Genomic DNA, 27,869 nt, shown 5'->3' with positions numbered 1-27,869 from the left:
CTCATTTCACGTCCAAATGAACCAAGAAATCGATCATCCGTCTGACTGCAGATACATGCCAAGGGCAGATAGGATTTTTGTTGAGGTTGGCCAGATGCTTGTACTGCATAATCAGATTTTTCAGCAGCTCGATGGAATTAACCCCCGCTTGGCAGCTGAGCAAATTTAACTCAATTATTGACCCTGGTTCGTAGCCTTCAGCCGTTCGCCTACCAGAATTGACAATGAATCCAGTGCGTAACGGCATGCGAATGGACTGGTTTGACAGTTGTTGCGCTACCTGCAAAATCACTCCGTAACACTCATTTGATAATTCTATCAGCTCAGGATTTTCTGGAACCTGTTGCTGAGACCCCGTAAAGGCAGAAGTGTCTAAGGGAGACGCACCTGGATCATATGAAGGCGTCTGCCCATTCATTGGGCTTTCCAAGCGGTTTGCCACGCTCGGAGTAAGCATTTGCGAATTCGTGGACGCTGCTGTAAACTTCACAGAATACATGTCCTTCAAATCATCCTTTTGCTCCTGGAGATGAGACAAAACGAGCGTGGAAGGCTCCAACTCCACAGTTAGAACAATAAGCGTGAGCTTGTTATTCTTGATCGAAAGACGCTTCCACTCTGTCAGTTCATCATCGGGAATAACATTGTTGAGTCTAGTCAAGATCACGTAGGACTTGCCATTATGGCTGGAAACATAATCCATCGAAATGCTGAAAATCTCATCAGAAACTTCTTCGAAAGTCTGACATCGGCAGTCAGGACTAATCAACCAGGAGCGAGTAAAATTGATTTCACCGTACTGGTCAGACCAGCTTGCTACGCACCAGTTTTTGTCAATGGATCGTTCGTAACAAACATGCAAGAATAAGTCATCCGCAATCAGGCCCGATGAAATTGGTGCCTTCGTCATCACGAAAGGTATTTTCTGAGGTAGCTGCTTTGAGATTGTCAACAATCGATCTCTGTCTTTAAAAGGCTCGGAGATATCTTTGTTAGGATACAAGGAATAGATTTCCAAAGCCAGATCTCCCAGTTTTTGAGAAGTCACAACTGAATAACTCTCGTTTTTGGAAAGATAAAGATCAAGCGGAATAACCTTATAAAAAGAGAAAATAGGGATGCTGACAATGGTTGAAATATTTCTCTTCCTACGTTTTCTCCGATCCTCTTCTGTTTCTTGGTCAACAGCTTTCATTGTCAATGTGCTTTGGAATTGTTCGAGCACGCTTGCCAGACTGGTGAGAAGCTGCATGCCAATGTTCGGAACTGCAATCATAACTAGAATAGCATCTTTTTGACCATTTGGATCAACCAAATATTGATTTCTCAACGAATCGGCCAGAGACGTAAGGGCTCCTTCGGCATTTTGGAGAAAAAGCTCAAAATTACCGCCTGGAATCTCCAAAATGTCTTGTAGCTGACTCATTTGTCCTAAATTCCAAGATGAGTAAGTAGCCATTAGGTCCTGTAAGAAAATTCGACTTTTTTCCAACAAATACGATGTACCTTTTGGTATAACTAAGATGACTCTGACATTCTTTTGGCCTTCAAGGGGCTCAAGATTTAGCAGTTTCCAATATCGCAAACTTGTCTCGTTAATTTTTAGATCTTGGTCGTTTCGTTTTGTGTTGAAGATTGTAGTTGAGATTTTGAACAAAGAAGTCGACTTTACACTGTCGGCGATAGCTCGGTTCGCGTTCTCCTTGAATATGCCTGAGTGTCTCTTATTTTCCGTTTCTGTGATGTTCATCAATGGAGATGTTGTGGCAAAGCTAGGATCATCAAATTCAATTCTTGGAGCCTCCAGCTTGTATATTTCTTTCTCGCTACCAAAAAGACTGTCAAATAATCTCATTTCTGAGTTTGGTCGATCACAATCCAATAACTCGTAGAGTCTCATCTTTGACGAACCTGGAAAAGCACTTAACAACGTTGACTCCAATAACTCACTGAGATCGGAGACCTGCTCTCTATAGTGATGTTTCATCCCAGTAGTAAAGAGCACAAGTTCCTGCATTATTGGCAATACCAATTCAATCTTGTCCTTAGAGATGATCGGATTTCCTGTAGAAAGAAATCTTGAAGGAATTGTACAAAGAGCTGGACCTCTCAGAATCCAGAATAGCCAGTTCTGAATCTCTTGAGCCCCTGATACTTGAGGCGATGGAGCTTGAGGGTGCGAGAATGCTGTTTGGTTGACAAAAGGTGTCATCGAGGACAATATTCCCGTATTTCGAGGAATTGAGGTAATACTTATACCCAAGCCTGTTTTGTCATCATCTTCGTCTTCGTCATCCTCTTCTATCTCTTCTTCACTGTCACTTATTAAATCTCGTTCTTCGATGTCAATCTCTCCTTTTTTGTTCTTCCAAAATGTTGGTGTCGTAGATGCCGACTCCTGGGAACGCGAGCTCTGTGCTTCACTGCGCACAAAGAACTTTCCGCCGTTCGAATACTTACTGTCGATGTCCTTCTCGATTAGCGGGTTAAAGTTCAGTGGGGCAAAAATGGACTTCTTTATGTCCTTTGGTGTCACTGAGCCAACTTCATCATTGGCAGAGGAGGCATCGGTCGTCCCGGGACTAGGGGATGCGAATATGTGAAACGAAGCGGGAGATGGTGCACCAGGATCCTCATAGAGTGGGTTTGATGGCTCAAGCTCAATAAACTGTCTTGCATCCTTTTCTACCGGACTCGACACCAGTTCGGGTTTTGACTGCGATTCTGATTCTGGCACATCATTATGGAACTCTTCTTCCTCTTCATTCATCGATTCCCCAAAAAGCTCATCCCAGTCTCCGGGTGATTCTTTTGCAGAGTCCATATCAACATCCGTTGGGTTGGAGTCTGCCGTAGGCTCTTCAATGGCTGATATTTGTAGTGGCTTGGGTTCTTCGTCAGACTCAAGTATTAACTCCTCAATCAATTCGAAAGAGTCACTTAGTTCAAACGTGGACTCCTCGAGGTCATCTCCAAATTGAATCATGCACATAGAAGCTGGCCACATAATATATTTTGAGTTGGGAGCGGATGATTCAAGGTATCGAGCAATATTCGGCGTAAGCCCGTTCATGTGGTTCAAATTTGGGACGAGTTTGATCCAACGCGAAGGCATCTCAAGTTTGATATGAGAGTACTCAGACAACAAATGCAGGAGTTTTTCATAGTTTGCTGGGGGCTCAAAAGAGAGTGAGTTTGCCAGCATATTTTGATTAGCAAAAGAACATCGCACCCCAGAAGGGCACAGGTAGAGAGCGTAGTTGTTTTTCAAGATGTCAAACTCACTGTCCAAGAGAGTTGACAGTCGGTAGAACCGTGGAGTGCTGTTTATAGCAAAATTAGAGATGATTTCGTTGCGAATGCTAAGCGATGTGTTAATCTTTAAAATCTGGAATGTGTCTTGCGCGGAGCAAACCAGCGATTGGTTTCCAAATGGGAGTATTTCAACCTCTGAAGATCTAGCCATAAGATGCTGACACAGAAATTTCTTCAATGCTCTCAAGAAGCTGAGATACACAATGCTACTCGGCCGCGATTGTTGCTGTGGGTTAGCCTGAGACTTAAACACTGAGTCAGCATCAAAGGTCGTTGCAGATGCTAGTTTGAGAGAGAGTTTGCTTTCTATGATGATGTTGTCAACTGCATCCTTTAGTTGATTGAATCCAAGCTCCTGATCCTGCGGGTTTAGTCTAGTCTCGAGTCTGAAAATACATATTTCTTTTTTGGCCCCATATGTCAGTACGTCCGATATTTGATAATCTCGAGCCAATTGTTGCTTAATCGAGTTTTCATAGTGGTGTACTTGTTCTAAAGGGGAAATTTTCTCGTCCTTTGCTGTATCGGAGACCCCACCAGCTTCTTTCGGTGGAGGCTCTTGCACTTGATAAAAGTAGGCATTAATCTTACTCACTAAGGCAAACTTGTAATAATTTGCCAGTGTTGGATACCTGTCTTCAAATGGAGTGTAGTCGGAGCCGTTGGAGGAGGCCGGGCAGAAAAGGGGATTCAAATCCTCTAATTTATTCATGGAGACCACAGCTCGAAGCTAGTTGAAAGAGTAGTCGATTTACTGAGATTAGAAAGGACGACGCGGCGATCGACTGCAGGTAAATTATTTTCCATTTTTCATAATTCTACTCCAGCCAACATGGCAAGTAAGTGCAGCAAGCACAAGGTGTCGCTAACATTCTAGAATCCAAGGCTAAGACAACGATCATACAGTTGGCATCCACAGCAAAGACGGGCTACATGCGGTCTTTGGTGATCCAGAGAACTGCCAACGAGAGAAAACATATCCACTACGATCCGATTGTCAAACGCCATGTCCTGTTCACGGAAAACAGAAAGAGGAAGATGCCACAAAAGAAACCTCTGGACTTCTCTAGGGGTGCCTTTGATTGGCAAAAGAAGAGATAATGTTGATGATCCTGAGTGAATGGTTAAAGTATTTTCAACAACATCGTTTTCTCTTCCCATCGTCTATGATTGCTGCATATCAATGACGATTGGCGGAGACCATTATACCGGAGATCAACGAGCTAGGCTTGGTGTATGGCTTGTCCACCGTCTATATGTATATATTGGGTTCTGAGCCCGCGAAAATTTTTGCGTTGAAGAATAGTAGTGGCAATTAAATAAATAATATGGATAATGAGTGAGGAAACTACCAATCCTGAGGAAATGCGCGTCGGCAACGCCGATACCCAACCTCATGACGAGCCTTCCTTGTCGAAGCAGGAGGAAGATACCGTGAAACACAATCATGAAGACGATGAAGAAGAAGGGGAATTTGAGGACGTCAACTTGGATGAGGAAGCCGAGGATGACGAAGACGAAGATGAAGACGAAGATGACGACGATGAAGCACTCCGTGGACGAAAGAAAAGAAGGGGTAATCAGTTTCTGGATGTTGAGGCCGAAGTCGATGATGATGAAGAGGAAGATGAGGATGACGAAGATGCTGAGATACTTCGTAATGAGTTCTTAGCAGACGACCAAGCACACGATGAAACCGGTGTGGTGAGCGATCGACTGCACAGGAAGCTGGATCGTTCGAGGGAGAAACTTGACGAACAGGATGCACAGGCTTTAGCAGACCAGTTCAAGGCGAGATATGGTCGTTCTGCATCGTCCCGTTATATGGGATCAACCACAAATGTGTCTCAGCGTTTGTTGCTGCCATCCGTTGATGACCCTTTGATTTGGGGTATTCGTGTCAGAAATGGGCTGGAGAAAGAGCTGGTCAAACAAATTTATGCTCGTATGTTGAACAAGAGATACACGGACGTTTTCAGTGCTTTCCAAAGAGACAACTTCAGTGGTTACGTTTACATCGAAGCTCGCAGACTGGATGCTGTGAATCAAATTATCCAAGGCTTGCCTGGAATGTACGCAAACAACAAGGTTCTTGTTCCAATTGAGGAGTATCCGGATTTGCTTCGTCCTGGAAGATCAAATGAAGTTCAGCTGCAGCCAGGATCATATGTGCGTATCAAGGTTGGAAAGTATAAAGGGGATTTGGGAATCGTCGATAATCTGGCCGAAAACGATTTGGAAGTGCGAGTCAAGTTAGTTCCAAGACTGGATTATGGTAAATCACAAGGTAGTCTGGATTCTGGAAAGGGAAGACGTGGACCGGCAAGCTCGAAATTTAGGCCACCACAGAGACTTTTTTCTGAGATTGAGGCCAGTCAAAACGATCCTGAACACCTGTCTACTGCTAGAAGAGAAAGAGGTTACTACATCTACCGAAATGAGGAGTTCATCGATGGGTTCTTGTACAAAGATGTCAAGATTCAGCAAGTGGAAACCAGAAATGTCAAGCCAACTCTGCATGAATTGACGCTTTTCAACTCTGGAAGCAGCTCAGAGGGCATTGATTTGCAATCAATTGCCTCTTCCTTGAAGGATGCTAGTGACAAGGCCATTGTGTTTCAGCCTGACGACAGAGTGGAGATTGTCAGCGGTGAACAAGCTAAGATGAAGGGTAAGGTGGTTTCTGCGCCAGAAGCTAAAATTGCCAGAGTTCAGTTGGAGGGTAATGACGACCGAGAGGTGAACAATTCCATCGTGGAGGTGCCAACTTCGACGCTCAGAAAGATTTTCCTTCCTGGTGATCACGTGACTGTGATCTATGGTGTCCATTCGAATGAGAGCGGACTGATTGTAAAGGTTGAGGAGAATCAAGTTACGCTTGTTTCCGACCAGACTAAGAAAGACATTACTGTGTTCCCTAACTATTTGATGAAGTCCATCGATTCCTCGACCAACTCGACGCAAACGGGAGCTTTTGAGCTATTCCAACTGGTCAAGCTCAACTCGCAATCTGTTGGAATGGTTATTCGGGCAGAGAAAGAAGTGTTTACGGTACTGTGCACTGACGGACGGGTTGTGAAGGTGGAGCCCAAGGCGATCCAATCTCCATTGGAACTCAATAAGATGACCGAAAAGACAACCGACAGAAACGGTCTGGAAATTGCAGTCGGAGACGTCGTCAAAGAAGTGTCGGGCGAGAGAAGAGAGGGAAACATTGTGCATATTTACCTTTCGCATCTTTTCTTGAAGTCCAAGAACGTTATTGAAAATAATGGTATCATAGTGGTTGATGCCACCGAAGTTCAAACTGTGTCCAATAAGGGCTCCATTTTGTCAACATTCAAAGCCCCAGATCTCAATAAAATGAATCCAGACCGTCTGATGCCTCCTCCCGCTGCTCCGATAGTTGCTTCGAAGTTTGGTGGCCGTGATATCACTCTTAACCAGAATGTTAGTGTCAGAAAGGGTCCTTATAAGGGTAAGAAGGGTATCGTGAAAGATGCAAATGGAGAAGTTGCTCGTGTTGAGATGCATAATCCGGCCAAAATCATCCCAATCAACAAATCAGATCTGCTTTTTGAGACTCGTCCTGGCCAGTTCGTGCCGTACGAACAATACATGGAAAATTACAGGGGCAGACGTCCAGGCGCAGCATTTTCATCTGGAGGTGCTCCGAACGGTGGTCCATTTCGCGGTAATGGTCCTGAACTAGGCCCAGGAGGCGGGAGAACTCCAGCCTGGGGTAGTGGGGGCAAGACTCCAGCTTGGGGTAGCGGTGGTAAAACTCCTGCTTGGGGAAGTGGTGGTAAAACTCCTGCCTGGGGTAACGGAGGAAAAACACCATCGTGGGGTTCTGGAGGAAAGACCCCAGTCTGGAACTCTGGTGGAAAAACCCCTGCTTGGAACTCGGGCGCAAAGACGCCAGCATGGAACTCTGGGGGCAAAACGCCAGCATGGAACAGTGGAGGCAAGACTCCTGCGTGGAACGATGGTTCTGGCTCTGTGTGGGGAGGACGGTCTGCTTGGCAGCCTGACACCGAGACTCCTCGTGAGAACGAGTGGGGCGTTTCTCCTGCGGTTGGAGATTGGACGGCTCCTACTCCCGCCAAAGATGACGACGATTACCATCCCGAGTAAGCTATGTAAAATAGAGCGTTTTTGACCCGTATATAATAATGGCAGCATGAAAAAGTTCACGACAGCTGGAAAAAAAACTGGACGCGGTGTTTATTTATTGGATCTGTGTTTGACTTGACGTATGAAGGTGATCGAAATCGTGAAATTTATTATACTGTTTGCCGGTCTTGCTTCCTCTTTGAAGCTTGAGATTCCGGCTACTCTACACAATCCGCCTCCAAAATGTGTGCGTGAATTCGTTTCCGATGGACAACTTGTTGTGGTCAACATTAACACTGATGGATATGTGGGCGACGGCCAAGTTTTGACGCTGCGTATTGTTGATTCCGAGGGTAACGAGTACCGTAAGAAGAGAGATGTGGCTGGTAATTTCCGCGCAGCGTTCACGTCGCAATCATCGTCGTCGTTCGACATCTGTTTCGAAAACCACTTGCAAAACAGACAAAAGGAGGGTCAATTGTCGCGTGAGATCGAGCTCGAGGTTGAGGCGGGTGCTGCTGCCAGAGATTGGAATGCTATCCAGGCAGTCGAGAAGCTGAAGCCGGCAGAGGTTCAGTTCCGCAAGATAGAGGAGATGGTCGACGAAATCAGCGAGGAGTTGCAATACTTAGTGAGAAGAGAGGAGAGATTGAGAGACACCAACGAGAGTACCAACAGACGTGTGAGAAACTTCAGTGTTCTGATCATTTTTGTGTTGATAGGAGTCGGCTTGTGGCAAGTGCACTACCTGAGAAATTACTTCAGATCCAAGCATATTTTGTAAGCATTGTGATATCAGTTCAATCCCATTTCATATTTAGCTCCCCCACGCGTCCTAGTATCAATGCGAAATCAAAGAAATTGATGTACTGTTTGTCTCCTTGTAGAGTAAGCATGTCTGCCACTGTACTTTGGGGCGTGTCTTGGTTTAACGATGCGGCCAGCTTTTGCACATCTGGAAAGGTTAAGCGCTCTTTGTAACTGGGTTTGCGTCCAAGACTGTTCAACACGAGTTTCCAATTGTCCTGGATCAAATCTAAATTTTGATTCAAAATCAAAAATAATCCGCCTTGATACAGATAACGTTCAAAATCCACAACCTCAGTGGTACCTTTGAGAATAAAATCATGCGGTTGCAGGAAATGGAGGAGTTTGTCGGAGATGCGTAAGTATTGCTTAAAAAACGGCTTCACATCTTTAATCAAGAGGTCCTCTGTGCTATTGTCTTCGCAATACTTCGTGAAAGCATCGAGCAAAAAGTCCTCCATTTTCTGTGGGACCGTGTAGCGGCCTCCGGTAAACATGCCATGAAATGCGGTCGCCATAATAAGGTACGCGAGAAAATTTTGTAAAATGAATTATGTAAAGTTGCTGGAATTAGCCAATGAGGAATTAACAATTAACCAATGCCAGCTGTTACGTACAGCCATCAGGTCTGGTTATGCACCCCAGGGTGCTAAGATGTATAAATGCCTCGGAGTGAGTAGAATCCGGATTCTCGGATTCCGACACACTATACAATACGCTTAACAATAAGAATGCATTACACGCGCATCAACATGAAAAGATTTGTAAAACCGACCACGGCATTGGCTAGAGATGTTGAATTCTTTTTCCAGAGGCATAATAAGCTTTCAGAGAGCGCCGTCTTTCACCTCAAATGACTTGTACTTCCCGGCTCAAATGCCTAGGTTGCACTGAGATATGCAACAACACACCCTGGCTGCCTTGTGGAGCTCACCCCATTTTTCCCGGACTCCTCCTTGCCACCCCCAACCGGGCTCGGAGATGACACCCCGGCACCTAATTTTCCCCGGATTATCTGCATACCTTGCATGTGGACCTTGTTGTAGTTAAAAGCAATCTCCTTGCACTTTTTCGACACCAATGTCTGAACCTTGCAAACGGAAATTGGTGACGCTTTTGCCCAACACCATGAAAAAGCGCCAGCAGCGGGCCGCTCCCAAGCCCACGACGGTGTTCAACAACCCTCAGGGTGCTACAAAAGGCCAGCCCAAGCTCCGCTTCCTGAAGTCTTGTGCAAGGTGTCGCAAACACAAAATCAAATGCAATCTCAGCGAAACGCGCCCAAACCCGTGCTCTGCCTGCTCCCGGCGGGGCCACGATTGCCACATTGAAACTGTCGTCCATGTCCAGCGCTCCACAATCATCAAGAACATCGCAGATAGCATTGAGGACATGAAGGCCCTGGTGGACATGTTGATGTTGCAGGATCGTTTACTTCAAAACATTTGCCAGGAAAGAGGAATCAAGGTAGACGGGCTTTTCAATCTAGAGTCTATCTCTGCTTACCCCTCTCCCATGTCTTCGCATACTCCTTCTTGCGACGAGAGCTGTAAGTCGCTTTCCATCGACTCATGTTCGCCGGTCCCTTCGGATGACGAATACTCTTTCGATGAGTCCCCTTGCTTTAGTCTTGGTAGCAAGGACTATCCTGCCGCCACTATCCAGTCCTGGTTCAGCATGTTCAACACATGCTACCTGGCAAAAGTGCCTATCATGCACCACATATCCTCGCCAACTCAGCTGCACCATCAGTCGCCACTTCTCTTTTGGACAGTCGCCTATCTTGTGTCCAAAGATGCAGACATTGTTGGCTATTTGAAACAGCAGTTGCAGGGCTCCACCGATATTTATTCCATTCAGGCTATTGTACTGTTGGCATCTTTTCCTCAGAAACACAATTTCGACATCTACTCTCTTCTCCAGCGTGCGAGAGAGATTGCTGTCCAGCACGAGCTCAACAAAGATTATTCCCCGCACTCGAAATTATCCTCCACTCACTCGCAGAATATCTGGTGTTTGATTTTTGTGCTTGGAACTCTACATAGCTTCAGACTGGGGAAACAATGGTCGACCTCGTCAGACAGGCTGTTGGAGCTTAAGAAAAATCAGAGCTCGTATACTGGAGAGCTGGTGAACATCACGCTCTATTTCTCAAAGATGCTGAACAGTCTTGTTTTCGACATTGACAAGGAAAACGCAGCAAAGGACAATCTGATCCAAAGCTCCCTGTCTTCCTGGAAGCACCAGTTGAGCTCAATAGCATCGCCAGAATATCAGTCCCTTCGCTCTTTATTGTCTGTGATTCATCTAACTCTAACTCTTCTAGAGCCTGCAAAAGAACTGGCAGACAAAGCTATCCAATACTCTGCCCTGATATCCCGTTGTCGCGAACTGGTGGACCAACTGGTGGGGGTGGATGTCGAACAGTCCCCAATATTTATTAAGATCGCTTTGGATTTTGCTACACTCTTGACTCTTCGCCTCAGCACAACGCCTTATAGCTCTTGCACTAAAGAGGAACAAGCCGCTTTGGAGATGTTTGTGAAAATGTTTAAAAAGCTCTCGTCAACGCGGGAGCTTGAAAACTCCTCAGAGCTGATAATGTCGATCGTCCATTACCAAACCACAACCGTTTCTCACGGGTCTCTGTATTACCAAACATACTCGTTTGCAACCAAGCTTTTGCAAGGCCTTTACCCAACGCTGAATGACGAACAGAACCCAGATACTGAGGATCCCTACGTGATGGACGCTGAATACCGCTTGTTCCAGCAGCTCAAGAACTTGGATTTGAGCAACCCAGAGAAACCAAAGCCTTTCGACGTTGTCGACGTGTTTTTGAGACTGGAAGATGAAACAGATACTCTTAATGAGATGCTTTAACACTATTTATACAATTGTGCAATCGTCGGGCCCAAAACCATACATGATTTTGTCCACCGATCGTTTGATGCTGACCCAATCACTGCGGCGACTCACAAAGGAATATACCTCTTCCGGACTAAAGATACCGTTGTCTCGTCCAAGGTCTATCACTAGCTTACCAAGATCCTTGCATTTCTTTTTATCATCGCATTCAATCAAAAACAGCTGGCTGATTTCTTTGAAAGCCACCAGGTACTGCACCGTTTGCTTAATTTTGTACTTCACGAAGAAGTCGTACAGATAGTTGATATCGGTGATGAACTGGATCGCACCTATGGTTGAAATGTTCAGTTTCTTGGTCAGAAGCTTTATGAACGTCGCAATAAACCTCTCGCCAATCTCCTCTTTAAATATGTCCAATATGGATTTATCAATAGATTCCGATAACATTTTAAAGTGTGATTCCAGTATGGTAACAGTTTGTTTGACGTAAACACTTGGCTGCCCATTTTTGATCCCCATTTGCTCCATGTTCACCAAATTGTAAGTTCCCTCATTCACCTGGGACCTAAGAATGCACAAATTAACCTCATTCATGATGACGCCAATGCTGATATCCAGTCCATCAGCGACGTATGTGTCAAGCATCATTTCGAGCTTGGATATCGTTTTTTCGCACTGATTGGAAGACAAAAAATCTCTGCTTTTCTGCGGTTTTGTTTTCACAATCTCATTCTTCACTAGCTCTTCGTTATAGAAAATGTTGATCATTTGTAAAATTAGGTCTCCAACATTAACAAGTTCAATGAAGTTTGTTAGCGGCTCCACTTTGTAGTCTACATTAACCTCCAACTCTGCTGGGTTATACTCTTTTAATCGAGTCAGTGCCTCTTGGAATCCGCTTTTTATATGGCGGTCAATCAACGTTGAAAGCATGTCTATGAATATGTCCTGACACACTTTGTAAATACTGGCTTTTATTTCAGAAGTGGCCGAGTTTTTTGTCAGTCCAAGTAATAGGTCGTAGCTGTTTTTGACATGCTGTAGAATTAGAACCGTCAAGTCCATGCTAACCAGCGATTTAATGTTTTGAACATTGGTGGTCAAAATTTGTAGCTTAGCTGCAAACTTTGTCAGTTTCGTCTCATTCTCAATCTCCTCTTTCTCTGTTTTCTTAGCTCCTTTGAGTCTGAATATATTAGTGAAACTGCTGAAAATGTCGAATGTGTGGTTTGTTTGTGCTTCTGAGGAATCATCCACAAATTTGAGTATTTCTTGTTCCAGCATTTTCTCATTTTCAACTTTGTTAAGCTCCCAGGTGTCTATTAGGTGTACGAGAGATTGGTGGCATTGTTTTGGTAGCTGATCGGAAAACTCCACCAAATGGGGTTCATAGTAGAAGTTGATAAATCCAATGATCACCGGATAATAATCCATCTTTGTGGCCTCGTCCGTTGAGTCCATTGAGCTTTGCGGATAGTTCAAGTTTTCAAAGGTTGTCAGGAGCTTATGATGCAAAAAAGGAACGCACTGGAAGTAGAGCGAGTTCTCGTTCATGATGTTGACATGAGGTGGGTCGATTTTTTCGTCTTCTGGCTCTGGCTCCAAATCTACTGGCTCATCAAGACCATCAATATGCTTTGCCCGATTAATCAGTTTTTCAACCAGTCCTCCAATAAAGTAGTTTCCAAGAAACGTCTCCATCAGCTTCAACACGATGGGTACTTCATCGGCATTGGTATCAAATATTCGATCAATTTCATTCAATTGACTGTTCAGTAAGCTTGCAACTTGATTAAAGATGTTGTCGACTTCTACAAAATCCAGGTAATGTCCTTTCACGACCCCACGGGCCTTGTATGTGGCCCTCTTGAGAACACGATCCACCGTGTCTTTGGATGACAAAAATGAGTATGAATTGACATACCTGTCAAGAAAAAACTCCAGTAGAGCTTCCAAGCTGTCCACCTCGATGTCGCCAATATCCAGATTTAAATTGTCAAGTGCACTGATCAATTTGCGTGCCTCCTTGAAGTCTTCTTGTTTCAACCGTATCTCAATTTCTCGAATCACTGATGTAACAAACAGGTCCAAAATCGTATTGAGTCTGATGACCATATTCCTATATCTGTCCTCATGCCTGTATATTTGTATGAATTTGCCCAAACCAGCAAAGAGCATGGATTGGTCAAATGGGTCATTGAATTCTTTGAACACCGCAAGCGACTGAAAATTGGAGTAGTTCTTCACTAGTAAATCGTTAGATATGGGCGCCATGATCTCGTAGATTTTGATGAACTCCAAGCGGGCTAGATTTGGATCTGAGACGCTTTTTGATACACAATTTATAGGTGTCAATTCCTCGTCAATGAGCATGGAAGTATCTCCAAAGGCCCTTCGAGTTTTCGTTTTCCCATTTGCGCTTCCCTGACTGGCCGGCCTTTTCCAGCAGTGTATGGTTTTCAGATACCCTATCCACAACTTACTGTCATTTATAATCTCATTGTAACAGGACTTATTAACTAAGCTAAAGTTTAGCAAGTCCCGAAAGTTGCTAATATTCACTGCAATTGTGTGAACAATATTGGCGGGTATCACCTTCGTCGGCGGGCTAGGCCAGCCTGGCATGTCGACCGCATTCATAGGGGCACAAATAAATTCAATTTATTTTGATCCCAATTATCGTCGCGTCGATTATGCTATATAGAACTATGGTACCTGTCTAAGATACATACGTAAATGGCGACACTAAGCGTTACGTGCAGCACGCACAGCCTCCAGCTGCGTCTTTCGGGGACGTTCCAATCCAGCAGAAAGTCCATCAAAGACATTTTCAATGACTGTCTCTTCATTAAGTCGTCCTCGTAGAGCGGCTTGATAACTCCTAAACGATCTCTAAGGCGGCTATTCAGTTTTGTCGTAGTGTCCGGGTACATATAGACCATCACAAACGAAGCGGTCATTAGTAGAATCACAAATCCGTACCATCGAAGGCCCTGATAAGGGTCTGGAAGATAGCATAGCCTCGATCGCAACGTATCGTGAGTCACCACCAAGGATCCTGTTTCCTCGAGAACAAAGTCAGGATCAGCAACGCCGTCTAGCGGGTTATACAGCGAAAGCAGTTGGATGGCAGGTCTCTTTATTCCTCCAGTCATGGCAGATGACTTGACGGTGATCTCGTCTGTGAATGCCTCGCCGGCCACCGAGCGAACTGCTCCTGTGTTTGCCAATGGATGACGAACGTGGCAGTAATCGTGATCATCTCCAGAAAGAATGAGTTTTGGTTTGATGGAGTTCAAAATGCGCTGACTTAGCTCATACTCAATTACTGTCTGGTACTGCTTCCCACGCATCACTGGAAACCGTTTCTTCGACTCGCGCAATGGACCGCACGTTTGAGATTCTGTAAACCTGTAAAGCGGCACATGGCTGACAAGAACTCGAGGATACTGTTTTGCATGGTGATTGTCTTGGCTCAGGGCCGCCAGAAATCCTGTGGGGTCTTTATTCACCTCCGGATGCTCTGTTGAGGATAAAGAAATAGTATCCAAAAGGACGAGACTATGATTTCCCAAAATCAGGTAGTCGTTAGGGTTGCCGAAAAATGTTCTGAACCGGTTGAGTACGGCAATGTTGACTCCATTTCCAAAACCGATATCGTGGTTTCCTGGAATTTGAGCCAATGTTCTTGTTGATTCAACAGGATCAAAAACTTTATGGAAGCGAGAGTATTCTCCGTACCAAACTGGGTTAGCCCACTCACGACCGCCATCAAAGAGGTCCCCAACAAAGAGTGTGGTGTCTGGACTGAGGATCTGGTGGTAAAGCCTGTGGTTTCGATGTAAGTAGTTGTCGCTAAGCCGCTGCGTTAAATATAACAATAACCTGTTTCTTGTAGGGTATGAGAAATTATCCACCAATTGAGGGTCTCCGACAACAACCAGGTGATGTGGATCGGCACCTGAAGGCCATTTTTCCCAGTTCTTCCAGCGGCAAGACTTGATCATGCTGCTCACTTGCCATCTCTCAAAATAGTGCACGACAAAGAGCCAGAGAAGCAGGAACGCGATAAACTGTCTGGAGCGCAATCGCGCGCCATTGGCTGACTTCGTGGGCTTCGGACGTAGGTCTATGCTCGTTCGAGCCCCCTGATACGCGTTTCCAATACCGATGGAGGTGACTCCCCGGAATTTCGACATGACGGGCACTTTTTATCACAGCTGAAATGTTTTTTAAAAATGGCATCCTCGGTTACGTAATTGTATGGGCGATGAGACTAACCGACGGTCTCTGCGCGGAGGCGAAGACAAGCACGAGAGTGCCGATTTGTACAACTTCGACAGTTACCTTGCCACAGGCGTGCCTGAGCAGCTTACTATGAACGTTGTTTCAAAAGTGCCGGCCGGTGCACGGCTTCGGCATAACCCCGAGCTAGACGATTTCAAAGACGCCGTTGAGAGGTATCCCCTAAACCTGGTGGACCTACGAACGAAGACAGACCGGCGTCAATATTCATTGCCACCTACCAAACAGGTAAATCGCAACAAGGATCCGCTGGACTCGAAGCTATTCGAGGCTTTCCATAAGAGGGGCGAGAAAGAGGAAAAACGGTTTGCCCGTGACGACAGGAACAAGCTTTTGCGCGAGTATCAAAACTGTATGGAGCTGCTCGGCAAGCTTGGAGGGTCTAAGGCAGAGCAAAAAGACGATAGACTGCGGTTTTTGCTTGAGACCACGAAGATTAATAATGTCAACGACCCAATGGAATTGGACATTAAGTTCATGTTGACCGTGAAAGAGTTGATACATTTCGTTCTAAACTATGAGCGCGTGAAGCAGCTCGAGGGAGAGATCAAATCAACGCTGGATAAAGACCGTTGGGACGAGCCAGATGGTGATCTGGAACAAATTCGAGCACACCGGAAACGCCGCATGATCCGCAATCACGGGCCCACTGTCAAGATCAAGTTCTTGGATGGTATCGTCCTGCAGTTTGATCCTTTAGGTCGCGCTAAAATACATAGACGTTAATATATCATGCTATTTCCTATACTAAACGTTACTCTTCTCACCACCCATAACGACGTCGAGCCCGACAAATTCGTCGCACATAGTGCGCAAAAACTCCACGTCCACTAGCAGAATTAATCTGATAAGGACGCTCATCACTTTATAGTAATTGTCCTGAAACTGCGAGTAGTATTTGAACATGGAGACGAATAGAGAAACAGAGAAAAGCGCGTTAGCAGCAAACAACGTGTTTCTGCGAAAATGTAACTTCTCCGCCTCACGTTTGCTGTTTCTCGTTGGTCTGCTCACAAAACTTATTAGGCCCTCTTTCCAATCCACCCGCTCTCCTTTGGCCATGTCGTTTTTCAGTATAAATCTGTTCTGCGTGATATTCATCAGACAGAACACCAAAAATGCCTTCATGTGAACGCTGTTGTCATCCTGCTGTGTTATATATGCCCAACAAACCAAAGCAATCATTTTCCGGATGCTCACAATGGCATAGGCAACCAACAGCTCGTTGACCGTGCTCGTGCCAGACGATAGATGGAGCAATCGGAATATCAGCTGAAAGCAACTTATCAGAACTCGTGATGCCTTTTCCACTAGTAAAGGTAGCAGATTGAGTCCTGTCTTGATCAATCCTCCCCGCGTTTCTGGCACAGACTGGAAAGATTTGACATAAACAATTGGTCCATAACAAAACAGAACCATAGTGTAAACGCCGACATACGCAGCCATGGCGATCTTAGCTACCACATTCGATTCTCCAAGTATTAACACAAACGCAAGGCACCCATAAAGGTGGTATTTGGCAATCCTCCCTATAGAAGAGAGAGGAACCGAGACTTGTCTCATCACAATATATTCGTTGACTGCTTAAGTAATCTTGGACTCGATACATGGCAAAATAAATTATAGGGCTTCTTCATTTAAACTTCTTACAGCATGGACAATTCGAAAGTAGTGGACTCGACCACCTCAATTATTACCAGAAAGGACTTCCTGGTCCCCTCGAGGGTGACCGAAATATTTGAATCCGACACCAGCCTCGAATTGCACATTACAGAAGCTTCTAAATCGAACGAGACGCATAATCATCTGCAGAGTTATATCGTGTATACGATAAAAGTCGGGCATTTATTGGTCAAAAGACGATATAGTGAGTTTGAGATGCTTCGTACGTGTCTGATTAAGACCTTCCCCACGTTGTTAATCCCTCCGATACCCGAAAAACAAACGTTAGCATCAAACTTGACGTCCACTACTGCTAAGTCACTCGAGTCACATTTTCCAACCGCGAATGGATCTTCAGCAAGCAACAATAACCCATTGAACCTAGTTGAGTACCGAAAACGGATGCTCAGCGTGTTTTTGAACCGATGCTTGGCGATTGACCAGGTCAAGAAATGTCGTTACTTCTTGAGTTTTCTTGATCCAGAAACCAACTTTAGTGACTTTCTTGCATTAAAAGAAAATCAAATACTCTACAAGACATCAATCTACAAGCTGGCGCCTTTTGATGCCCTCTCAAACCTCGATAATCAAATATACCTCACCCTTCCAGTACCATCTGCCTCAAATTATGGCTCGTTCCCAGAGCTTGCTGGCGAAGAGCAGTTTGAAAACTTTGTCAAGTTTGAAAATAAGTTTTCCAAGTATGAGACAGTGCTTGATAACATTTCGCGTACCAACAAAAGGTTAGTGAAGCACTTTACTGAGATGTCTCCCGATCTAACGGAGCTCGGATCATCCTTCAAAGCATTGTCACTGATTCAAGACTCAAACTCCATTGAAAACGTTGGTAGAGTGTTTGACAGAACCCTAATCTACGCCAACCAACTTTCTGAAGCCACGAATCTGGGACTTTTGGACAAGCTCATTGAACTCAAGAACTTCACCAAGATCGCTAAAAAAATCATCCAGTACAACAGAAACAAGGCTGTGCAACTCAAAATGGTGGAGAAGTCGTTGCAGGACTCGCGCGCCAAGTACAAAGAACATCAGAAACAGGAAGAGGAGATATCCAGAATTGATGCTCTTGCGTCGCGGGCAACTGGTTCAGAGCAATCCGGTAACTCCAGTGCAGAAGCGCCGCTCACGGATGCAGAGCTTCAATCTGCTCTTTATGTGAACGCCAAAAAACCATTCTACGGGAAAATACCTGGCATCAAGAAGATCAACAATGTCATCCTGAAATACACGGACCCCAATCCAGACCAAACGCGCAAGAACCGTATTTACGATTTACGACTTAAGATTTATCAACTTGAAAGACAACAAGAGATTCTCGAAGAAGAACTAGGAAAAATTAATGATGAAATATGGGACCAGCTAGTGAAGTTCCACGAATGGTTTAAATCCAGCTTAGCACAGCTGGTAGTTGAATACAACAAACACTTGGGCGAGTATATTCAGATTAATCTGGAAGCTTGGGAAAGCTGCTATAATAGGTGATTATGTCAAAAAATATTAAACGTATTTATTTTTAGTGCACTGCCACATACGCCACGGATTTAACAAGAAATTCCTTATCTTTTCCTCTTCCTGCCGCTTTTGCCATCCAATTAAAACACAAAGCACGAGCGTTCAAATATTAAGCGCAGCCCGATTTGATAGTAAGATACAAGATGGCCACGAAGGAAGCATCAAGCTCTTCCTCAGGTCTAGCTACACCAGAGAGCGACACGCCGCACAACAATGGCAGCACCAATAACGTTTCAGACATCTTAACCCCCCAGGAACTTTCCTCTGATGATTCTTGGTCCATTGTGACCGGAAGCGACTCGCAATCAGTCGCTTATGATGATGTTGTATCCAGTGATGATGGAGGGCGGGAAGAACAGAACAAGGAGGTTCGAGCTTCGGTGTCCACGCTCAAAAACGAACTTAGCGGATCTCACTTCTCTGTTCCTCGAATTGAGCTAGAGAAGGGGCCAGAAGAAGTAGTTGAAGACCAAGGCACAACTGATGAGTCCCTCACTACATTTGTCGACCATGTTAATGCTTCGAAGCGGGATAAACTGAAATCGTGGCATTGTATTGCCGCACTAGGACTTGCTCTGACCATGTTGGTTGGAGGAACGGTATTCAGAACCAAGGACATAGATTGCTCTGCTGTGTCTGAGAACATGAGGATGACACTTCAGGATTGTCTAGTGAAGGGTCTAGATACCAAAATGGGGTGCTTAAAGCAGTATTTCGAAGAACGCAAACCGTATGAGACTCGCTGCTCGTTTCAAGACCAGGACTTGATAACTTTTGACAACCGTCTCAAATTTGGAAGGGAGTTGTTTGGCGAAGGCGCACTGTCCGATGCTTATAGCGGACTTCTATGGATTAAGGAACAAAGACGTGAATTGGGCGACAAGGGACTAGAGTGGTCTCGCAGGTTCGGGAGCGCTATGAAGGAGAACTTATCTACAAGCCTGAAGATATTAGATCGTGCTAAACAGCTTTCCATCGAGAAGGTTGCGGGAACAAATTTAGTATCACATCGATTGGCTAAGAAATGGGGTTCCAGCATTAGGGAAGGGCTCGAATTTGCGGACAATCTCCTTTTGCAGGCACGGCTTTGGACAGGCGACACGGTTTTGGCTCTCGCAAAAGACGGGAAGCATGTGATTCAGCGCGGCGATGAACTTTTAGAGAAATTCTTGATTAAAGTGAAAGATGTTTCCTCGAAGCTGCCTCAACGGTACTTAGATATACCAAAAGATCTCTCTTGGCTATTGGAAACCAAAACTTTTGCTGAACAGAAACTATTTGCAATTGGACAGAGGTCCTTGAAGAATTCTACTCGTGCGCTCAAATATATTCGCCAGCGATTGCCTCTGATTCGCAGGAAATGGGTCTCCTTCGCTTGCAGCCTATACAGAGAATCCCGCTTCCATTTAAACAATTTGGGCACACACTTACACACGCAGTTCAGGCTGTCAGCTCATGGAGTCAGAGAATTAAACGCGATATTACACGATAAATTTTTACAATGGTACAATAGTTTTGAAATACCCTGGTTTTAGTTTGAGTCCATTACGGCTCCGGAGAGTTTGGGATGGTCCCGGTTATGGTTTTGGTTAATTGTACTATGTATAGGTTGCTGGACTTTCGAATGACAATTAATAAAAGGGCTGTAGCACCGAAGTAGCTAAATCGAAGGAGTGGACTTGATTAGTTAAGGAGTTCCACCAACTGGCCATAAACGTCTTCTGAGATCATGCCGATCTTGAACAAGTAAGTGTGCAAACTCTTGACAAGAATCAGAATATCAGGACCCGAAAGGTTGATGACAATAGTCTGCAGAAGATTTCCAATGTTGAGATGATGTGTCGAGATGAAAGTTTCGTAATACAAGTACGAGAAGGAGCCCATAAGGAACTGGCAATCCATTCTATCGGTGACTCCTCCATGGCCTGGAATAGTGTCACCAAAGTCTTTGATCTTGAAAGCACGCTTGAGGCCGGAAGCAAAAAAGCCTCCAAACGGAGCAATCAGCGAGGCAAAGAGAGACAAGATGGTAGCATGGAGGTAGATTGGTTTGATCTGGACATATTCTTTTCCAATTATCTTAGCCACATCTGCTGGAATCTTGTAAATTTGATGAATAAACACAGGATTTGGTTCACAGGAGACGCCAGTCAAACAGTTAACCTGCAAATCGTTGTAGTTTTCGATTGGGCAGATGAAGTAATTGTAATTGCATAAGTAGTACGTGAGAACAACAGATGCAAAAGTGGTGCAAATCCATGCTCCAATAAACCCTTCAACAGTCTTTTTGGGAGAAATTGAGATGAGTTGAGTTCTGCCAAAAGTGATACCGCAAATGTACGCAAAGATATCGTTGGTGATGACAAGTCCAACCGGCAGCAAGAACCAAATCATACCGTGAAGGATATTGTTGACAATACAATGGCCCTGGAAGATCACTAAGAGTAGGATCATATGGGTGATGCACAATTGTGCAAATTGGAACTTCAAATAGCCTTTCTTCAGAGTGGAAACAAAGAAAACAAAGGCAAAGACGTACGAACAGTACGAGACAAATTTCTGATGGATAATGAACTTCATTGCCAGAACAGAAAAGTAGTTTGAGTCAATCAAAAAGTCGATGGTGTATGTGATGAGCGATTTGCCTTCCAAGTAGGCAATGGTGGTGATTAGTAAGTACCAATTGAGATAGCCTGTGTACTTGAGGTCCTGGTTTTTTGCTCTCTCACTCGTGATAGATATAAGCTCTTTGAAAACTAGTACCTGGAGAACTAGCACCAACATGATTGTCCAGAAGTGGCCTGCACAGATTATGAAAAACATACCGAAAATCATAACAAGGGTCCAGATAGTTCTCACGATAAAGGCTTGTTTCTTGCGTTCTTTTTCGTTGACGACAATTGTCGGCTTCTCCTCTGCTGCTGCAGTAGAAGGGGACGCCGACTCTTTGGTCTCCTTCGACGTTTTGCGTCCGGCCATGTTTTTTTCTATAACTGCTTATCGAATATTCTGAAATAATTTTTTTTTCCGGTCGCGTCGACCCAATCACATGTGATACTGTAATGCTATTATTGTTGAGCGTTGTATACAAGTCGAAATAGTATGTATATAACCGTAAAGTAGAAACGAAAAAAACCGTTTTTCAGTCCCCGCCCCACTTTCTAAACATAAGCATCGTACAAGAAATTTGTCTCGTGACGATTTCTTTTTCATGTCCAAAATAGAAAAACCGAAGGTCCAGTACCAAAATTTGGACAAATCCCGTCTCTTAGAGCAGCTGGACGAGGATATACAGGAGCTCAACCAGCTGAAGCAGAAGATCAAGCAGCTGGAAGAGAAAAAAGAGAACAAGGAACAGCAACTACAAGAGTTAGAGAAGGCAGCGACTCCAGTGCCAAGTGTGCTTGTGAATGCAACATACAGGGAATATCGTCAATACGACCTCGCGTATGATCGTGTGAAGCAGTTTTACAAAGAGCAGCATGAGTTCCAAACGGTAGCATACAATATACAGGCTCGCATCAACTTCAAAACCAAGATACGAGATAGGATGACCATATGGGACGCCCTGTTAAAACTCAACAACTTGCTGGACGAGAGCGATCCCGATACCGAGCTTTCACAGATAGAACATGCGCTTCAAACAGCAGAGGCGATAAGAAAAGACAATAAACCGCGATGGTTCCAACTCGTTGGCCTAATTCACGATCTTGGGAAACTGCTCTATTTCTATGACTCGAAGGGCCAATGGGACGTGGTGGGTGACACGTTCCCTGTTGGATGTCGCTTTTCGACCAAGATAATACACTACGAATTTTTCAAAGCGAATCCAGATTACAACAATCCGCTTTACAACACAAAATACGGTATTTATTCTCCTCATTGTGGTCTTGAGAATGTCATGCTAAGCTGGGGACACGATGAGTATATGTATCACCTAGCCAAGGAACAGAGTCGTTTGCCCCCACAAGCGCTTGCGATGATCAGATATCACTCATTCTATCCATGGCACCAGGAAGGTGCGTACAAATATTTAATGAACGAGCGTGACGAAGAGATGCTTCGGGCTGTCAAAGAATTCAATCCTTACGACCTTTACTCAAAGACGGACAAGAAATGCGACATCGACGAGGTCAAAGACTACTATCTCGAACTGATTGATGAGTTTTTCCCGAAAAAAGTTATTGATTTTTAGCTGTAAAATCTCGAAATATCCTAATTTATATGCGCATAATTAATTACTCCAGAATATCGATCACTCCGAAATATTGTTCAATTCCATAAGGGCCTGGGTCTTTCCAGAAATCGTTGTAGGTTGTCAGAATAGTCACCTCGGGGCCGAAATCCTCGAGGATCTTCTTGATGGCTGTCTTCTGGTTCTCTGGAGACGGTATGTTGCCTCCGTTTTGTTTTCCTTGACTTGGATATCCGGTTTCCACAACCTTGACTTCCATGTTCGGACAAGCCTTCTGAGTCACTTTAACTTGGTCGGTAAGGAATGTTCCAGCGTCTGCTGCACTGATGTACTGATCGAAGTAGGCGTGAGCATTAATGCCGACAAAGTCGATGTTGGAGCTTGTGCACAGGTCAGGGTAGTTTTCGTACGTGCTAGGTGGTTCAGCGGTTGTGACCTTTCCTGTGTATCCACCACTTTGCAGCTGCGACTTGACAGAGTTGATTTTGTCAATCAGGTCGCTGACCGTAGCGTAGCCGTTGCTGATAACCTCGTTACCAACGCTGAAGAAAGAGAAGAGTTCCCAATCAAATCCAGAAGAGGAGTCCTGGACGGCTTGGATTAGCTCAGTAACAGCATCGTCAATGGAGTTCACGCCGGAGGAGCTGATGTAGAAGCCCTGGTCGACTTTGATTCCTTTCTTTGCGCAGATTGGGAGCACGGTAGTGAGATAGTTGCAATCGTTTCCGTAAATTCTGACCTCGCCAATTCCCTTGGACTGGATCAGAGACAGATCGCTTTCAACGGTATCGTAGTCTTTGCAGGATCCTGAGTCGGTGTATGGAGAATAGACAATTGCAGAAGGAGTAACGGTAGAAGCTGCCGACGATGAAGACGTAGAAGATGAAACTGACGAGGTCGTTGAGCTTGCTGTGGAGCTTGATGACTCAGAGCTTGAGGACGAAGTTGTCGTAGACGAAGAAGACGACGAAGACGATGACTTGATAGTTGAGCTGGTAGCTTCGGTTGACGAGGAAGTCTGCTGAGTGGAAGATGAAGTTTCACTCGACGAGGAGGCCTGGGTGGTCGAACTAGAGACCTCGGTGGAGCTCGAAGGCTCGGCTGTAGAGGATGGAGACGTGGTGCTAGAAACCTTGGTGGTAGTCACAGGGGAGCTTGAGCTAGTTGAGCTCGAGCTGGTAGATGTGTTTTCGACATTGACAGATCCAACAAGATCGAATTCCTCAGAGGTGGTAGTGCTGGATGCCTCAGTGGTAGCTTCGGTGCTTGCTTCCGTGGTAGCTTCGGTGGTAACTGGGGCTGATGAGCTGCTAGATGGTACAGAGGTAACAGACACAGACACAGATGAATCCTGGCTCGAACTCGTAGAAGTGCTAGAAATGCTGGTGTCAGTCGGCACCGGATTACTGGTCTGTGTCTCAATAGCCACTGAGTCACTAGTCTGGCTGGCAGCCGTAGTTGGGTCCTTGGCAACCACAGTAGTCGTTGGCTGAACAGCATCGATATCGCTTCCGGAAGCAATGGTGAGAAGAGTCTTGGTGTAGGTCACACCGTTGGAAATAAGAACCTCAACGATTGGAATGGTGGACGTCACCGTATAGTAGTTATTCTGTGTAGTGGTCACGGCGTCTGCTGTGTGCATTCTGGTGATCACCTTGGCCATTGGCACAGGTACAGCCTGCACAGTAGCAAGAACAGTTAAAAGAGCGACTGAAAAACGCATATGGTAAAGAGTGTATAAGTGAGTGTGCGCGAGATTCGGGATCTGGGAGCAGACTATTTATAAGGTATCCAGACTGGTATTGTCAAGCCATCGCTTAAAGGAAATATTCACCGGCAACAAAGACACCTTTATATCCTTACAATTCAAACCTTAATCCTGCTACCCAAAAAAGCTGGTAGCACCGCTAGCCATCCTATCGCCTATTGTTTTATATGCAACTAAAATCTTAGCTCATGCCATAAAGAGATGGCTGGCTTCCTAATTGGGAAAATGGGCAGCTTGTAATATAAAGTGGCAGGACTAACTCTTCCGAAAAGTAGTAGTTCCATAATATTGCTTCCTGAAACACCACTAGACGCCTTTCATGAATACCCTCAAACAGGGGTTGTTGAATTTCATGTCCACAAGAGAGAAGTGCCTGTTTTAATTTCTTTAGGCTTCTGTTTCGGAAAATTAATTTTAGACTACATTTAATACTCTGGGATCACGGTCATATCTTGGCCCACAAACAGTACACATGACATTTCTGAACTTCTGGTCCCCTCTCTACCTCCAAGTAAGGCCGTTGTAATGTAGGTCCTCATTAAGGAAACTGGAATCCAGCCTCTTTGGTTTGGCGCTCTATATTGTCGGTGTATGGATGTTTTCTCCATGGTCCTCGCGCTAAGGAGTAAAATATATCCCTACCGCGGACTTGAGCACTCTTCATGAGCGAGATATCATTTGTTCCTATTGGATTGCCTGAGGAATCACGCAGGAAAGCTGACGAACCTGATGATTCTCCAGATCAGGATGATATGGGGTCTACCTGGCCGATCATCATCTTCAGCTCCATCATAGCTACCGGGGGACTGATTTTTGGATACGACATCGGAACTATTGGAGGTATGATCGACATGCCTGCGTTCATCCATACGTTTGGTGATCACCGGATTGATGGTCAGATCGCGTTCCATAGCATCACTAAAGGAGCATTAATTGGGATTTCAAGTCTAGGCGGGTTTATTGGTGGCATCCTCAGCATTTCATTAATAACACCCTTTGGGCTTAGAGCGACAATTTTCTCAGCAGGAGTCATTTATGCCGTTGGAAATCTGGTGACTATTACCGCCTCCGTGTGGATCCAGGTGATGTTTGGCCGGGCATTCAACGGAATGGCCAATGGCATTATATGCGTCACCTGTCCCATGCTGATCAGTGAGCTGGCGCCTGCCAGTATGCGAGGTGGAATGATATGCATTCAGCAGCTTCTCACTACCGTTGGTATTCAGATCGGAGCCATCACCATGTATTTTAGCCAGTCACTCTTCGACAACACCAACACGTTGCAATTCAAAGTGCCGTTGATCCAAGGGCTTTTTTGGGCGATTGCAGTCTGTGTTCTCATTTGGTTTGTACCCGAATCCCCATACTGGTATCTTACAAGTCGCAATTTGGTTGAAAAATCTAAAATGTCGGTAGCTCGAGCACGTTCTTTAGGGGTGAATGACCCAGGAGTGCTCCGGATAGTAGCTCTCATGTTCAACAACCACAGCTACGAGGATGACGAGGATGCAAACCTTAAGGAAAAAAACTCGATCAGAAAAGGAGAGCCCAAATACCTGCTGCGCACCCTGACCGGTATCAGTGTGCTCTGCTGCCAGCAGCTTACAGGCATCAACTACTTCTTTTTCTTTGGCACCACGATTTTTGCTACCATCGGCCTCACAAACCCATATCTGGTGCCAATTTTCTTTGGGTTTGTGAACCTGGTATTTTCAGTGGTGTCACTGTTCATCGTCGATCGCTACAAGCGCACCAGCTTGCTGATGATAGGGTCCGCACTACTCGCCTGTTTCATGCTGCTATTCACCATAGTAAGCATGTTGTCGAAAGCCAACATGAACGTCGCCATGGGAGTCGTTATGGTATCGCTTTCATGTGGATTTATAGGCGTTTTCGCTACTACATGGGGACCGTTGAGCGGAGTGGTTGTTTCCGAACTGTATCCGATATCCATCAAAGTGAAAGCAATGTCGATCTGTGGGTCGATGAGCTGGCTAGTGACCTTCGTCATGACATTGATTACACCGCCGCTAACAGAGGTCTTTGGCTTTGGCATCGGATTCGTGTTCTTCTTTTTCAACGTTACCGGATTTGCATTGGTGTACTGCCTGGTCCCGGAAACTAAAGGTCTGCCAATCGAACGGCTAGACGAGATATACGAACAGCGGTGAATTACAACTTTTGTACACCTTACTTGATCTTCATTATCAGATACTAACGGGAGGTAGCATGGACTTTCTGGAAAGCACCCTTGGCCTGCTGTTTAGAGATCTTGGCACCAGTAGCAACCTGTGCAGCCTTCTCGGCCTTCTTCTTCTCCTTTCTAGCTTGCTTCTTTTGCTTCTCCTTGATAGCAGCCACTTCTCTGGTGGCCTTTCTTTGTTCTGGCTTCAAGGCACGTCTTTCTTTGATCAAATCGAGAGAAGCACCGACAACAGCTCTTTGGTGCTTGACGGCCTTTCTGGTTCTCTTCTTAGTGACTTCCTCAGTGATACCCTTCTTGTGGTGTCTTCTGAACAAAACAGTCCAAGAGATTCTTCTTGGGTTCTTTCTTTGGTGGAAAAGGGAGGCGCTCTTGGAGTTTTGGAATCTGAACACCTTCGAGTCACCTCTCACAAACAGAGTACCTCTGCCCGGGTAGATCTTCGAGCCGGAGAACGAGTCAACTTCAACCTTCATCTTGATGAGAAAAGATTATTGCTGAGAAAAAAATCTAGAGAGCGTGAGGGTCGAAAAATTTTAGAAACCCAATACGGCAACTCAGTGTGACTGTCTTTCAACGTAGTTAATTTTCAATCTTGTGTAAAAAAAAAATTTCATCACCAAGCTTAAGACCGGAGTGAAAACACAGAGATGGTCAGTATCCTTTATCTCTCTCCGTAACTAACCATGCTAGGCACCTAAATCCAAGAAGAACTCAGAGAACATGAACGCCAAGTTGGCCCTGGCTATGAAGTCGGGTAAGTTCACCCTCGGCTACAAGTCCGTTGTCAAGTCCCTTAGACAAGGCAAGGCTAAGCTGATCATTATTGCTGCCAACACCCCAGTCTTGAGAAAGTCTGAGTTGGAGTACTACGCCATGTTGTCCAAGACTGCCATCTACTATTTCCAAGGTGGAAACAACGAGCTTGGTACTGCTTGTGGTAAACTTTTCAGAGTCGGAACCCTTGCCATTCTTGATGCTGGTGATTCCGACATTCTCTCTGCTGTCCAGAACTAGTTTAGAAATTAATATCAGATATCAGAAAGACTGACATGTCTGTAGCATTTGGTGACTTGATCTTGAGAAGCCAAGCTATGGTT

The 27,869-nt window shown here is 45.0% G+C and overlaps 18 protein-coding genes across 18 annotated transcripts; 10 read left to right on the top strand and 8 right to left on the bottom strand.

Moving 5' to 3' along the window:
• Position 1: 1 nt before the first annotated feature.
• HPODL_03237 (Mediator of RNA polymerase II transcription subunit 13) lies at positions 2 to 4,027 on the bottom strand (the record flags this gene model as incomplete). The annotated part of the gene is made up of 1 exon (XM_014077579.1): positions 2 to 4,027. One exon carries the CDS (start codon positions 4,025 to 4,027, stop codon positions 2 to 4), a length of 4,026 nt encoding a protein of 1,341 aa, XP_013933054.1.
• Positions 4,028 to 4,147: 120 nt separating this feature from the next.
• HPODL_05376 (uncharacterized protein) lies at positions 4,148 to 4,416 on the top strand (the record flags this gene model as incomplete). The annotated part of the gene is made up of 2 exons (XM_014077578.1): positions 4,148 to 4,154; positions 4,193 to 4,416. 2 exons carry the CDS (start codon positions 4,148 to 4,150, stop codon positions 4,414 to 4,416), a joined length of 231 nt encoding a protein of 76 aa, XP_013933053.1.
• A 234-nt stretch (positions 4,417 to 4,650) lies between these two features.
• On the top strand, positions 4,651 to 7,452 carry HPODL_03236 (Protein that forms a complex with Spt4p; the record flags this gene model as incomplete). Its single annotated transcript, XM_014077577.1, has 1 exon — positions 4,651 to 7,452. One exon carries the CDS (start codon positions 4,651 to 4,653, stop codon positions 7,450 to 7,452), a length of 2,802 nt encoding a protein of 933 aa, XP_013933052.1.
• A 121-nt stretch (positions 7,453 to 7,573) lies between these two features.
• Positions 7,574 to 8,215, top strand: HPODL_03235 (Endoplasmic reticulum vesicle protein 25; the record flags this gene model as incomplete). The annotated part of the gene is made up of 1 exon (XM_014077576.1): positions 7,574 to 8,215. One exon carries the CDS (start codon positions 7,574 to 7,576, stop codon positions 8,213 to 8,215), a length of 642 nt encoding a protein of 213 aa, XP_013933051.1.
• A 16-nt stretch (positions 8,216 to 8,231) lies between these two features.
• HPODL_03234 (uncharacterized protein) lies at positions 8,232 to 8,756 on the bottom strand (the record flags this gene model as incomplete). The annotated part of the gene is made up of 1 exon (XM_014077575.1): positions 8,232 to 8,756. The coding sequence occupies one exon, from the start codon at positions 8,754 to 8,756 to the stop codon at positions 8,232 to 8,234; it is 525 nt and encodes a 174-aa protein (XP_013933050.1).
• A 562-nt stretch (positions 8,757 to 9,318) lies between these two features.
• On the top strand, positions 9,319 to 11,121 carry HPODL_03233 (putative transcription factor SEF1; the record flags this gene model as incomplete). The annotated part of the gene is made up of 1 exon (XM_014077574.1): positions 9,319 to 11,121. One exon carries the CDS (start codon positions 9,319 to 9,321, stop codon positions 11,119 to 11,121), a length of 1,803 nt encoding a protein of 600 aa, XP_013933049.1.
• A 6-nt stretch (positions 11,122 to 11,127) lies between these two features.
• On the bottom strand, positions 11,128 to 13,479 carry HPODL_03232 (uncharacterized protein; the record flags this gene model as incomplete). Its single annotated transcript, XM_014077573.1, has 1 exon — positions 11,128 to 13,479. The coding sequence occupies one exon, from the start codon at positions 13,477 to 13,479 to the stop codon at positions 11,128 to 11,130; it is 2,352 nt and encodes a 783-aa protein (XP_013933048.1).
• A 323-nt stretch (positions 13,480 to 13,802) lies between these two features.
• HPODL_05375 (Conserved hypothetical membrane protein) lies at positions 13,803 to 15,305 on the bottom strand (the record flags this gene model as incomplete). The annotated part of the gene is made up of 1 exon (XM_014077572.1): positions 13,803 to 15,305. One exon carries the CDS (start codon positions 15,303 to 15,305, stop codon positions 13,803 to 13,805), a length of 1,503 nt encoding a protein of 500 aa, XP_013933047.1.
• A 64-nt stretch (positions 15,306 to 15,369) lies between these two features.
• HPODL_03231 (uncharacterized protein) lies at positions 15,370 to 16,137 on the top strand (the record flags this gene model as incomplete). Its single annotated transcript, XM_014077571.1, has 1 exon — positions 15,370 to 16,137. One exon carries the CDS (start codon positions 15,370 to 15,372, stop codon positions 16,135 to 16,137), a length of 768 nt encoding a protein of 255 aa, XP_013933046.1.
• A 21-nt stretch (positions 16,138 to 16,158) lies between these two features.
• Positions 16,159 to 16,974, bottom strand: HPODL_03230 (uncharacterized protein; the record flags this gene model as incomplete). The annotated part of the gene is made up of 1 exon (XM_014077570.1): positions 16,159 to 16,974. One exon carries the CDS (start codon positions 16,972 to 16,974, stop codon positions 16,159 to 16,161), a length of 816 nt encoding a protein of 271 aa, XP_013933045.1.
• A 90-nt stretch (positions 16,975 to 17,064) lies between these two features.
• On the top strand, positions 17,065 to 18,573 carry HPODL_03229 (Sorting nexin-41; the record flags this gene model as incomplete). Its single annotated transcript, XM_014077569.1, has 1 exon — positions 17,065 to 18,573. One exon carries the CDS (start codon positions 17,065 to 17,067, stop codon positions 18,571 to 18,573), a length of 1,509 nt encoding a protein of 502 aa, XP_013933044.1.
• Positions 18,574 to 18,746: 173 nt separating this feature from the next.
• On the top strand, positions 18,747 to 20,138 carry HPODL_03228 (uncharacterized protein; the record flags this gene model as incomplete). The annotated part of the gene is made up of 1 exon (XM_014077568.1): positions 18,747 to 20,138. The coding sequence occupies one exon, from the start codon at positions 18,747 to 18,749 to the stop codon at positions 20,136 to 20,138; it is 1,392 nt and encodes a 463-aa protein (XP_013933043.1).
• Positions 20,139 to 20,286: 148 nt separating this feature from the next.
• On the bottom strand, positions 20,287 to 21,582 carry HPODL_03227 (Phosphatidate cytidylyltransferase; the record flags this gene model as incomplete). Its single annotated transcript, XM_014077567.1, has 1 exon — positions 20,287 to 21,582. The coding sequence occupies one exon, from the start codon at positions 21,580 to 21,582 to the stop codon at positions 20,287 to 20,289; it is 1,296 nt and encodes a 431-aa protein (XP_013933042.1).
• A 232-nt stretch (positions 21,583 to 21,814) lies between these two features.
• Positions 21,815 to 22,798, top strand: HPODL_03226 (Inositol oxygenase 1; the record flags this gene model as incomplete). Its single annotated transcript, XM_014077566.1, has 1 exon — positions 21,815 to 22,798. One exon carries the CDS (start codon positions 21,815 to 21,817, stop codon positions 22,796 to 22,798), a length of 984 nt encoding a protein of 327 aa, XP_013933041.1.
• Positions 22,799 to 22,841: 43 nt separating this feature from the next.
• Positions 22,842 to 24,521, bottom strand: HPODL_03225 (putative glucosidase precursor; the record flags this gene model as incomplete). Its single annotated transcript, XM_014077565.1, has 1 exon — positions 22,842 to 24,521. One exon carries the CDS (start codon positions 24,519 to 24,521, stop codon positions 22,842 to 22,844), a length of 1,680 nt encoding a protein of 559 aa, XP_013933040.1.
• A 707-nt stretch (positions 24,522 to 25,228) lies between these two features.
• On the top strand, positions 25,229 to 26,737 carry HPODL_03224 (putative hexose transporter; the record flags this gene model as incomplete). Its single annotated transcript, XM_014077564.1, has 1 exon — positions 25,229 to 26,737. The coding sequence occupies one exon, from the start codon at positions 25,229 to 25,231 to the stop codon at positions 26,735 to 26,737; it is 1,509 nt and encodes a 502-aa protein (XP_013933039.1).
• A 43-nt stretch (positions 26,738 to 26,780) lies between these two features.
• On the bottom strand, positions 26,781 to 27,245 carry HPODL_03223 (60S ribosomal protein L24; the record flags this gene model as incomplete). Its single annotated transcript, XM_014077563.1, has 1 exon — positions 26,781 to 27,245. One exon carries the CDS (start codon positions 27,243 to 27,245, stop codon positions 26,781 to 26,783), a length of 465 nt encoding a protein of 154 aa, XP_013933038.1.
• Positions 27,246 to 27,419: 174 nt separating this feature from the next.
• Positions 27,420 to 27,786, top strand: HPODL_03222 (60S ribosomal protein L30; the record flags this gene model as incomplete). The annotated part of the gene is made up of 2 exons (XM_014077562.1): positions 27,420 to 27,422; positions 27,463 to 27,786. The coding sequence occupies 2 exons, from the start codon at positions 27,420 to 27,422 to the stop codon at positions 27,784 to 27,786; spliced, it is 327 nt and encodes a 108-aa protein (XP_013933037.1).
• Positions 27,787 to 27,869: the final 83 nt, after the last annotated feature.

This window comes from Ogataea parapolymorpha, chromosome VII, assembly GCF_000187245.1.
Source record: "Ogataea parapolymorpha DL-1 chromosome VII, whole genome shotgun sequence".
NCBI lineage: Eukaryota > Fungi > Ascomycota > Pichiomycetes > Pichiales > Pichiaceae > Ogataea > Ogataea parapolymorpha.
The sequence above is the reverse complement of the archived record's forward strand: the minus strand, read 5'-3'. Positions and strand labels throughout refer to the sequence as shown.